Below are 12,337 nucleotides of genomic sequence, written 5' to 3'. Positions count from 1 at the left end.
CTAACTGGGAAAAGCTGAAAGACAACAACAACACAAGCCTGTTTTTTATCAACTCATCTCTCAAATCTCCAGATCTGCATGTTTCAACCTTATTTCTCAAGTCAGTTATATATGCTGCACAAGTTTCACCACGCTTTTGATCCCTTGTGTAAAATAAGTGCCTTTCCATTGTAATATTCATTTGGGGGTTACACATGTCTCTAAATTTATGTTTTAAGCACTCAGGGTCTTCCCTTGTTAAAGCTGGTACCACTATATGGCGGTCTTCCCCCTCCCTTGAAAACAGAGCAGGTGCATACACAAATGAATAGTCTCTGTCAATGGCCTCTGAACTAGCTAAATTAAGTAGAATAAATGCTTTTGTATGTGCATCTTTGTAAGAAAAAGCAGCCTGTATGAAATTATCATATCTCTGCTCAAACACTCTCCAATTTTTTGCAATATTGTTATCAAACAAAAGAAGTGTGGGTCTGTGAAATCCTTCTGCCATGCCCACAGATTACAGTAAAACACAATGCAGAATTGGCCTTTGTAATTATCTACGAACATTCACACACACCAGGTAATTGTAATAATATTCAAATGCACAATAAGCTTTTCAAAAGACTGTACTCTATGAAATATGCCTTGAAATAACCGTACTTTGTGAATTATTCTTTGAAACAACTTTACTTTGTGAAATAACTGCCCTGTAATACTGCACACACTTGCAAACACTTTGCACACTTCAGATACTTTGAATAGCTTTAGTTAATATGAAAAAGTAGCTTATGGTAAAAAAAAAATACAGCTGTATTCCTTTTTTGTACATGTCATGCATATTGTTTCAAATGTTTTCGTAATTATTTCAAATATTTTTTATCACTGTGTTGCAGTTTCAAACATTTAATTTAATAAGAAATTTGTTTTGAGTGTTCTGAGTGCTTCATTTTATATTTATAACAAAAGAAATCATTTAAGCAAGTGTTAGTTCCTGGAATTAGTTTATGACCTGTTTTGTGAATTGTTTGAGCAGTAGGGATGATCCACTTCTGTATATTCCTCCAACTTTAACTGGTTGCTTCATGGCTGTAACTCTGGATCCCATTCTGACACCATGTCGCTCTTCTTATGTGCATTAAGAAGATGTTGAGGCTTGGGTGTCCATTTAAGTCCATTAAGTAGTTTATTGTATACATATACATCAGGATAGATGACAGGAACATTAAACTTAAACTAACTGACTGACTACTTACTTGCATGCTCTCACTTTGGCTGTCACTCAAACTCGCACTCTTGCTTGCATGTGCTCAGTACTTATATATACATATAAGTTACATATATATACATGCTGACTCACTGGAAAGATTCTTAAAGGTATAACACACACTCTGATCTACAGTCCCTATCCATAAATAAATGTTTAAGATAAATAACCTCATCCTCAAATTGGGTGCTATTATTGACCAGGCGATTTAAGTCTAATAAACTATCCTCTAACAACATTGTGTTTCATGAACCTTGGATGTTGGCTATCAAAAGCTAAACAGCTATTAATAAAAGTAGTTTTCTGAAAAATGCTGCTATGAAAAGTATACTTCTTGGTGTCCATTTTAATGTCAAGATCTAAAACATTCACCGAACTACCAAACCCACCTTTAATCTAGGAGTGAAACTGAATACTCCCATTGAGGTCCAAAAATAAAGGTGTCAAGTTCATCTAAGTTACCTTCCTATATGAAAAAGAAATCACCACTGTATCTCCTGTAAAACAAAATTTTGTTAGGGTGTGTGATCTTAAAAATTCACACTAAAACCAACTCATAATTAAGTTAGCAAAAAAAGGGTGCCATCCCCGCACCCATAACCACATCTCTTTTCTGTTTAAAATAAACACTATTAAACACAAAAAAAAGTTGTCCAAAACAAGTTCCATAAGCAGACAAATGGTGTTAACAAAACTTCTACTACATTTTGTAAATTTACACAAATATTTCCTAAGAAAATTTAAACCTGTGGTATACTGGTATATAAAGAAATCATAAGTGAATGGACTCTTTTCATGACCTGTAAAAGTATAATGATGTAGTAGATCTAATAGTGCCTAAGAATCTTTCAAATAAAAATTGGAGCTTTGCACTAAAGGATTCATAATAGAACCCAAAACAAGAGAAATATTTTCTGTTTTACTTCTGTTAGCCTCAATAACTTCCTTCACTTGTGATATTATGAGTACTGGGAATCCAAAGAGAAATGAGACATTTGGAGAACTCTACCTGTAAAAAAATCAAAAACCTGAAGATCAATCTGACCCTAATGTAAAAGGTCAAAAAGTGCAGTGTCCACCATACAAAGCTGGTGATTAATAACAGTAGTAGAAGAGGGTTCGTAATAGTCAGTATCCACCAACATATCTAACAAAACAAAAATATAATCAGTGTTATTCATAAAGACAATACCATTCCCCTTGTCTGCCTTCATTATTCTTAGTCCTTTAGATTTCCTAAGCTCGTACAATGCTTTCCTCTCAGATGATGTCATATTGTAAAACTTATTAAAAAATGGAGCATGAATTATATCATGAATGTCTTTCTCACATATATCAGAGAAGACTTGCAAAGTGTTGCATAATGAGGGATTAAACATACTTTTTTCTTTAAACCATGACCAGTACTTGCGACTGAACAATCAATATCATGCGAGATGCAATGTAAATTACGTTTGTGTACAAAGAATTTAAGATCTTTAACAACTTCAACTACATTTGTCCTGTTACAGTGAGCAAAAGAAAAACCTTTTCTCAGCACAGCTAAGTTCCTATCTTCAGTAGCAAAATCACTGAACTTTTTAACGGGATAGATACTGGAATCCCAACAGACAGAAACTAAATTCTCCTCCCTCTCCCTTTTCCTTCCCTTTCCCATTTAAGTGACCATGATTTGTCCTTACATTTCTTGAGGTAATATTGTGAAAAGGAAAAGATGGCAAGGGAGTCTCTGACACTTGATTCAAGTGACCAAAAATAGATTCAACAGTGTTCCCACTTAATGGTGGAAATGAGTCAGCAGATGGTTCATTAAAATCAAGAAGATGGCTGACCTGAATGTTGTTTACCATGTGGTTAGAAACCCCTTGGTGGTTAAAGCCATAAACATTCACTTCAAACCCATTGGAGAAATTGTCCAATGGATATGCTTTACTACTGGAGTGCATTTCAGAACCTCTAATCAATTTTCTCTGTTTGCTATTCACAATAGTGGCCACATGTCTGCCTATTTGGCCCATATACTATTGTATTCAATAATACAATCATAAAAGAGAACTATGATGATTAATTAGCAAATCAAGTTTCTTAACAAAATCCTTCAAAATGCACAACTTTTCTTTATACTCAGCAACTAAAAATTTTATAACCTGTTAACCAGTTTCATTAAAAAGATGAACCAATTTCCTATATAGCATATCATTCTGTTTGTAGCATTTGGAAACATGAATAATCTCAACCTAAACAAAACCTGCTGTTTTCCAGCCTATTTTATATTGTAAAATGATGTGATTTGTAATAAGGAAAATAAGAATGTTTCTGTAGGTTTCAAGGTGTATATGTTTGTTGATAGTTATATGATAAAACAGGTTATTAAGGACAATTGGAAAATCGTTGAAAGGGAATGATGATTTTGTCAAAGCAGTGGGTTTCGTAACACAATTTACTTTTAAGAAGGGTCACAGCCTTCAGACTAGCTTGGAACCTGATAATTACTTAGTTCGAGGGGTTAGTAGTAATTAAGAAAAAGGGACTTTTCCATTAAGATGATGTAGTTTGAGTAGATTCTATTATAACAGCACATATTTAGACTTACCACACATGAATAAATTTTATTTTGGGTTGACACTTTGCACATGTGAATCAAGTGGGGCAGTCTGTATTCCAAGTATGAGGACTTTCATGTAGGTAAAAATACTAGAAAGCTCCTACAAACATATTACATGTATTAAGACCAAGGATTAAACAAATGCCATGCATAAACATTTAGTAGTATCTGGGCAATTTTATATATTTTTTATTTTTTTGTAATTGAACATACTAGACTAGAAATCAAGAATCTTAAATGGCTATTGATTTTTAAGGCAGATTACTCACCAGGTTAGTGTTGTTGCCTCACAGCAAGAGGTTCTCCTGTTCGATTCTCGGCTGGAGTGCCTTCTGTGTAGAGTCTGCATGTCCTTCCCGCAGTCGAGTGGCCTTCGAAAGACATGCGTGAATGGGTGTGCCTTTGCTGAAGGTTGGGGGTCAGGCTGGCAACTCGGCACCATAAAAAATCAACTGCAAATCATTAGCAGACCGGAGTTCTGCTGTGGCGACCCCTAACCGGGAAAAGCTGAAAAGACAAAGAAAAAGAAAAACTCACCAGGTTTAAATGAACATACTAAATGTTTGTTATATCGTAGGCATTTTTAAATTAATGTTTTCTTAACCATCATGATGAAATTAAAGTTTATATTGTGAAGTTGATGTACTATGTCATGGTTAGTTATACTGTCTCTTCATAAGAATCTATTCTGATGAAGTTCAAAGAGAAAGAAAGTGCTTATTAAGGTATGTTAGCTGTGACTGATGGATTATGGCATTTTTAGTGGATTAGTTGCTTATATAAAACACTAGTTCTGTTCTTATTATTGTGTTTTTGATTTTAATTGTGAAAAATACATAATAAAAGATGAAAAAATAGCAAACGTTAGAGGTGAACGAGTCACTGTAAGCAATATGAGACTGTTTACAAAGGAGGTCATAATGAAATGGATCAAAACAAATAAAGTGGCAGATGGTTAAAAGAAAAGCAATATAAGTAGCAGGTTGTCTGATTAGAATCTGCAGTGCAGGTAATCCCCTACTCACTTGTATGGAAAAGAAAGAAGAGGGTATACATTAAATACAGGAAATTTGCAAGACTGTGCCAGGATGTAAAATGAGGTCACCAGGCAAAAGTGCAGGAAAATGATGCAAAAGCCAAAATACAGGTATTAGCAGCAAAATAAAGAAAGAAATCCTTTACTAGTCTAATGGCCCAGTGTTTTAACAAACTGATTATTTCATAGGTGCAAGTCCCTTCCTGTTATTAAAACAATTCCAATTATTTCCACAAAACCGTATGAAATACAAGTAGAAGGTTAGAATCTAGAAAAACCTTATGAGAAAAAAAAATTTCCCAAGGGAGCTAATACAATGAGAATACCTGCAGGGACTAGTAACATTTCATAAGAGGATTACAATATTTGTGGTTTAGGTCTTTTGTTCATTGTTTATAATAGTATGGTATCTTTTTTCTTTGTATATGATATATCCATAACATTTTCAGTTTATTAAAATGCAGTGATACTCATATTTATTTAATGCTTTCTCTGGGTTAATTGCAAAACTTTTCTTCTCATATTTTAATCAATAAATAAAGCAAAATGAAAACAATTTCACCTTTATCCGTTCTTCTCTTTGCTTCTTGAGTAAAGCTATAATTTCATCTCTTCTTTTAGACTGCAACATTAGAGACAATATAACAGAAAGGTTACTTAATTGTAAGTATTTATCTATTTTGGATCTACTTGAAATAAGAATTCAACAACATTGTAGATTATTCTTGAAAAGTAACTGCATGGAACAAACACATATATACATACTTTTTCCCTTCTGGAGATTACATAACTTAGACAATAAAGATTTATTTGAAGTAGGAGATCATTTTAGTAAACTAACAGATCATGTATAATCACCGGTTAATTTAATTTAAAAGAGACACATTATTTTACACACATTTTATTATCCTCTATCTTTTGCATTTTTCCATTCATAAACTAGTTTAGTCCAGATACAGATTTGCTGTATCCAGGATGGTTTGTAAGCTTCTGAGCGTCCAAAGCCTTTCTGTGTTGGAGGGAAGCCTTCTAGCTTATCAGTAGGAGTGGTAAGCACTAGGTAGCCTATCTACCACAAGAGTGGTTTCTGGCCCAGAAATGGTAGTTTATTGGCCATTTAGCAGTTTCTCCATCTCTTTCAACTTTCTAGTTTAAAAGCCCACATTTGCACTTGTTTCCCACCTTTTCTGTAACTAGTCTAGTCCAGATACAGATTTGCTGTATCCAGGACTGTTTGTAAGCTTCTGAGCCCCCAAGCCTTTCTGTGTTGGAGGGAAGCCTTCTAGCTTATCTGTGAGAGTGGTAAGCACTAGGTAGCCTATCTACCACAAGAGTGGTTTATGGCCCAGAAATTGTAGTTTATTGGCCGTTTGGCAATTTTTTCCATCTTTTTCAACTTACTGGTTTAAAAGCATGCATTTGCGCTTGTTTCCCATCTTTCCTGTAACTAGTCTAGTCCAGACACAGATTTGCTGTATCCAGGACTGTTTGTAAGCTTCTGAGCTTCCAAAGCCTTTCTATGTTGGAGGGAAGCCTTCTAGCTTATCAGTGGGAGTGGTAAGCACTAGGTAGCCTATCTACCACAAGAGTGTTTTTTGGCCCAGAAATTGTAGTATACTGACCATTTGGGCAGTTTTTCCATCTCTTTCAACTTTTTGGTTTAAAAACCTGCATTTGTGCTTGTTTCCCACCTTTCCTGTAACTAGTCTAGTCCAGTTACAGATTTGCTGTATCCAGGACTGTTTGTAAGCTTCTGAGCCCCCAAGCCTTTCTGTGTTGGAGAGAAGCCTTCTAGTTTATCAGTGGGAGTAGTAAGCGCTAGGTAGCCTATCTACCACAAAAATGGTTTCTGGCCCAGAAAGTCTAGTTTATTGGCCATTTGGCAGTTTTTCCATCTCTTTCAACTTTCTAGTTTAAAAGCCCATGTTTGCACTTGTTTCCTACCTTTTCTGTAACTAGTCTAGTCCAGACACATATTTGCTGTATCCAGGACTGTTTGTAAGCTTCTGAGCCCCCAAGCCTTTCTGTGTTGAAGGGAAGCATTCTAGCTTATCAGTGGGAGAGGTAAGCACTAGGCAGCCTATCTACCAGAAGAGTGGTTTATGGTCCAGAAATTGTAGTCTATTGGCCGTTTGGCAGTTTTTTCCATCTCTTTCAAGTTGCTGGTTTAAAAGCCCACATTTGCACTTGTTTCCCATCTTCCTTGCAGCTAGTCTAGTCCAGGCACAGATTTGCTGTATCCAGGATGGTTTGTAAGCTTCTGAGTCCCCCAAGCCTTTCTGTGTTGGAGGGAAGCCTTCTAGCTTATCAGTGGGAGTGTTAAGCACTAGGTAGCCTATCTACCACAAGAGTGGTTTCTGGCCCAGAAATTGTAGTTTATTGGCTGTTTGGGCAGTTTTTCCATCTCTTTTAACCTTCTGGTTTAAAGGCCTGCGTTTGCACTCTTTTCTCAACTTTCCTGTAACTAGTCTAGTCCAGCTAGAGATTTGCTGTATCCAGGACTGCTTGTAAGCTTCTGAGCCCCCAAGCCTTTCTGTGTTGGAGGGAAGCCTTCTAGCTTATCAGTGGGAGTGGTAAGCACTAGGTAGCCTATCTACCGCAAGAGTGGTTTCTGGCCCAGAAATTGTAGTATATTGACCATTTGGGCAGTTTTTCCATCTCTTTCAACTTTTTTGGTTTAAAAGCCTGCATTTGTGCTTGTTTTCCACATTTCCTGTAACTAGTCTAGTCCAGATACAGATTTGCTGTACCCAGGACTGTTTGTAAGCTTCTGAGCTCCCAAGTCTTTCTGTGTTGGAGGGAAGCATTCTAGCTTATTAGTGGGAGTGGTAAACACTTGGTAGTCTATCTGCCACAAGATCCAGGTACAGATTCTTAGTTTTAGCACTTGAATTTGCTTGTTCATGATCAGCACTTGTTTAGAACTTGTTGTTAGCACCAAATAAGCTACAAATTACTACAGCACTATACCTTCCTCTTTACCTAGAGGAAAACAGTTTTTGTACTTACTTTCCTCACTTGTTTAGAGAAAAACAGCTCTTATACTCACTTTCCTCACTTGTCCAGAGGAAAGTAGTTTTTTATTCAGGCATGTCCAAGGGTCAGCTCCCAGTGTTCTCTCCTGTCTATCTGATGAATCTGGGCATCTTGAGTCAATGTAACAATTGCCTCATGGACACAGACAACCCTCTCCTCCTACCACCAAACACCACAACCTGTGAGAGATGCACTTATCTAGCCAAACTGGAGGCAAAGCTCCCTCAGACCAAGACTGAACTTGACAGTCAAGAGGAGATGGTAAACACTTGCACCACACCACACTCATCACATAGTCCCACTAAACCTACACCACCAAAATCCACACACAGAAATACAAAAACATTTGCAGAGGCTCTCAATAATAATCTGCTCAAGCAACAGAGATCTCCAAAGCAGAAACACAAGCAACTTCCACCCCCAACACAACCCAAATGACACATAGCCCACAGACTCAGTGTGCCAATAAACCACAGCCCATAAGGCAAACCAGCATATCCAACACACTAGTTATAGGTGACTCTATAGTCAGGCACACTGATGTCCTACTCACTAGGGTAAACAAGGAGAAGGTTACTGTCAGCTGCCTGTCAGGTGCCAGGATCCGCCACATAACCCAAGCACTCAGGTCACTCCACAACAAGTACAAATATGACTCTGTCATTGTCCATGTTGGTGTGTGCGACCTGAGCCATACCTCCCTGGACTACATGAAGAGACATGGAAGAGCTCTCCAATCTTGTAGCCCAGGCAGGTATGACTCTAGCCCTGAGTAGCATCCTGCCATCGCCCAGAATGATACTGCAGTACAAGGACAAAATGATTGACTTCTCAGTTGTCTAAGCTTCTGGTGTCATTCTAAGGGGATCCAGTATCTGTCTGCCTGGGATGACATGGTAGACAGACCACGATGCTTTGCCAGAGATGGCCTGCACCTGTCACCCCTGGGATTCCAGATACTGGCTAAGGCTCTTGCTGCCCCTGTAGTGCCTTTTTTAGGCAAGGTTCAAATGACAAATTCACAACCATAACAGGAACAAGCAAGCAAAAACTGAGGGTAATGCTACTCAATGCTAGAAGTCTAAATCTCAAAATGCACTCACTCGAGGCACTCCTTAAAATGGAGAACATCGATATCTGTGCAGTGACTGAGACCTGGTTCAAGGCACTAGAGAGCACTCCTGCATTACCAAGCTATAACTTAGACCACACTTTTCAGCCAGCTAACCTGGACCAGAACACCAAAGGCGGAGGTGTGTCCATATTTATTAAGGATATCCAAACCTCCAGGCTAGCTGCGCAGCATAATGCATCCGAGGTTATCCGAGTGCAACTAACTCTGGGCAAAACTACAATCCAAATTGTAGCTTACTACAGATCCCCCACCACGCCCCAGGATTTCCACTCCTCTTTTCTTGATATACTGGAAAACATTACGGTTCAACCAAACACCCTAATAATGGGTGATTTCAACTACCCCCACCATTAACTGGGAAAACTACTCATGTACCATCTCCTTCACTCAACGCTTTCTGGAATTCATAAATTCCAATGCCCTGGATCAACTTATCCACACCCACACCAGGGGCAACAATATCCTGGACCTAGTCATTACCAACATGAGTGACCGGTGTTCCACACCTGAAATCAACTCCTCGTTGGTCAGATCCGACCATAAGCTAATCACCCTAGATATCCTCATCCCACCCCCACCCACCATTAAGGAAACCATGGTAAAAAATTTCTCCAAAGCCAACTTCATGCTTCTTAAGACAGAAGTGGCAAACTTCATGACACCCATGCAGATGGACAATACTGTTACAACAGCTGAATCTTACACAAATGGACTCTATAAGCACTTACACGAGTGCATGGATCGTGCTATCCCAAACAGAACCAAGATGCTATCCTCCAAAGAAAGGAAGCCAATCTGGTGGTCCCCTGCCATAAACAAACTCTACAACACAAAGAAGAAACTGTTGCAAAAGAGAGTAAAATCCCATGAGTGGAGGAGCTCCCTTGTCAGCCTCAGTAAGAAGCTGAGATCCCTTATAAGATCCTCCAAAGCTAGCTATGAAAACAAAATTGCCACTGATTCTAAGGGCAACCACAAAGCATTCTATAGCTATGTCAAGAATCTCAATGGCAACACCCAGATCTGCTCTGAGTTACAGCACAATGGAACGAAAATTACAGAACCAACTGATATTGCCAACATCCTGGCAGATAGGTTCAGTACTAACTTTACCCCCCTCTCACCCCCTAAAGGGCCCAGATCTGTACAGGAAGAATGCAGAGTCCTTGTAATCACATCTATGCAGGTAAAAGCTGCACTATCTAAAACCAAAAACACAGCATCCATGGGACCGGACAACATCCCAGGCTGCGTTTTACACAAACTTCAGAATGAACTGGCTCCCCACCTAAGCACCATGTTCAATCATAGTCTCACATCAGGCTTTGTGCCCACTGAATAGTGCACAGCAACTGTTATCCCACTCCACAAAGGGAGAACCACCACTGATCCCAGGAACTATCACCCTATTAGCCTGATGAGCCTGGTCTGCAAGGCCATGGAACGTATCATCATGGAACTCATAAACAAAGACATTGGTAACCTCCAAACTCCGGACCCCACCCAGTTCAGGTTTGTGACTACTTTGAGGCAGTCATCAAAGCCGTAGATGAGGGTAAGGTGGTTCACACAGCCTATCTTGATCTCGCCAAGGCTTTCGACACAATCCCCCATTCTGGAATTATAGCTAAACTCACTAAACTAGGTATAAATCCCTATGTCACAAGATGGGTTGCCAACTGGCTTACTGACAGAACCCACACTGTAAAATAAACAGACTCCAAATCTGACTTCAAACCAGTGACAAGTGGAGTACCACAGGGTTCAGTCCTAGGACCTCTCCTGTTTTGTATCTACTTCTCTGAAGTACAGACTAATGCAGAAGGCCTCTGGCTAATGAAGTCTGCAGATGACTGCAAACTAGGAGCCATAGTCGAGTCACCAAATGATGTGGACATCCTACAGAAGGGCCTCACTGATACAGATGCCTGGTGTTAGAGGCAAGGCCTCAAGCTCAATGCCAACAAGTGTATTGTCATCCCCTTTGGTAAAAACTCTGTACCCATGAACTATCACATAAACGGTAGTCTACTTAACACCGAATGTGTGATAACAGACCTTGGGACCCAGGTGGACAGTAGTCTCTCCTTTGATAATCACATTGCCACAGTAGTCAGGAAATCCTTCTACGTGGCACACCTCATCACAAAAGAGTTCTCATCCAGGAAAAAGGAGGTCATTGTTCCCCTCTACTCGGCACTCATTAGACCCATTATAGAGTACAACATCCCTTTTGGAAGATATCTCACAAGACATCTGCAGCAGCTGGAAAGGCCACAGAAGTACCTCACAAAGAGGATTACTGGCACCAAACAGATGCCCTACACTGACTGTCTCAAAAAACTCCAGCTTTACTCTGTAGCATATTGCCTACTCCGAGGAGATCTCTGCCTAACATATAAAACTATATTTAACCCAGAGCTGTTGGACATGCTACACCTTAAGAAATCCCAATCCCTCCAAGCTACACACTATAGGGACCTAAACCTTGTCACCACAATAAACAGGACATGCTGGAGGGATAGATTCCTGTCCCAGAGACTTCCTATACTCTGGAACAAGCTACCCATCTATGTCAAGCAAAGTTCCTCATTAGCACTCTTCAAGAAAAGTCTTGATGAGTGGATGGGAAATTGGAAATACACCCCGAGGATCACTTCTGTGGCTCTGCTCGACAGGGGCACAGGAAATTAATTTTCTTGGGTGGCGTAAGCCAGGGAACCTTGTTGGCTAGGCTTACTTAGGCCCTTGGGCCGATAGCCTAGTACCTACCTATGAAGCTATGAACCTATGATATAAAACATTCCAAAATGTTCTGTTCACTTTTATAGTCTTTGTCCTCCTGCCCCCACCACATGACATGTAGGCTATGCTTTCCACATGCCTTTTATTTATATATACTGATGCCAAGATTGCTGGCTGATTGTTTACATTAAGACACACCAGGATGTGCAGTAGCAATCACCGCTCACTGGTATGACATGGGCCAACCTTATATTGTTAGATCTCTTATTTTTTTAACAAATAATTAATTTTAGGAATATTTTTTTTTTTTTACAATGGTGAGATTATGCCCCCCGCACCCCCCTTAAAGTGCTTCTAGGCAATTAAATTTGTATAAAGCAGGAGGTGGTGGGCGTGGCAGCTTCCTTACTGGATTGCACGGCTGTCTTTCACTGACATCATCTGTAATGCCCATTAGAATAATAATTATTTTTATACTTTAACCCTTTTTAATGTTGAAAAACTTCAGAATTAGCACATCAAATAATAAAAACT

At 39.1% G+C, this 12,337-nt stretch overlaps 1 protein-coding gene across 6 annotated transcripts in view; it reads right to left on the bottom strand.

The window, feature by feature from the left end:
• HOATZ (HOATZ cilia and flagella associated protein) overlaps positions 1-12,337 on the bottom strand; it is a 437,779-nt gene that overhangs the window by 163,134 nt on the left and 262,308 nt on the right. For 5 of the 6 annotated variants that reach the window (XM_044080987.1, XM_044080985.1, XM_044080984.1 and 2 more), the window contains exon 4: positions 5,450-5,509. The exons of the other annotated variant lie outside the window; for it this stretch is intronic. In XM_044080987.1, the coding sequence (XP_043936922.1) occupies positions 5,450-5,509 (60 nt within the window). The remainder of the gene's footprint in view (positions 1-5,449; positions 5,510-12,337) is intronic. 6 annotated transcript variants of the gene reach the window in all.

This window comes from Protopterus annectens, chromosome 8.part0 (assembly GCF_019279795.1).
Source record: "Protopterus annectens isolate FY-2018-M chromosome 8.part0, PAN1.0, whole genome shotgun sequence".
NCBI classification, from domain to species: Eukaryota; Metazoa; Chordata; order Ceratodontiformes; family Protopteridae; genus Protopterus; species Protopterus annectens.
This window is presented reverse-complemented; position numbering and strand designations above follow the sequence as displayed.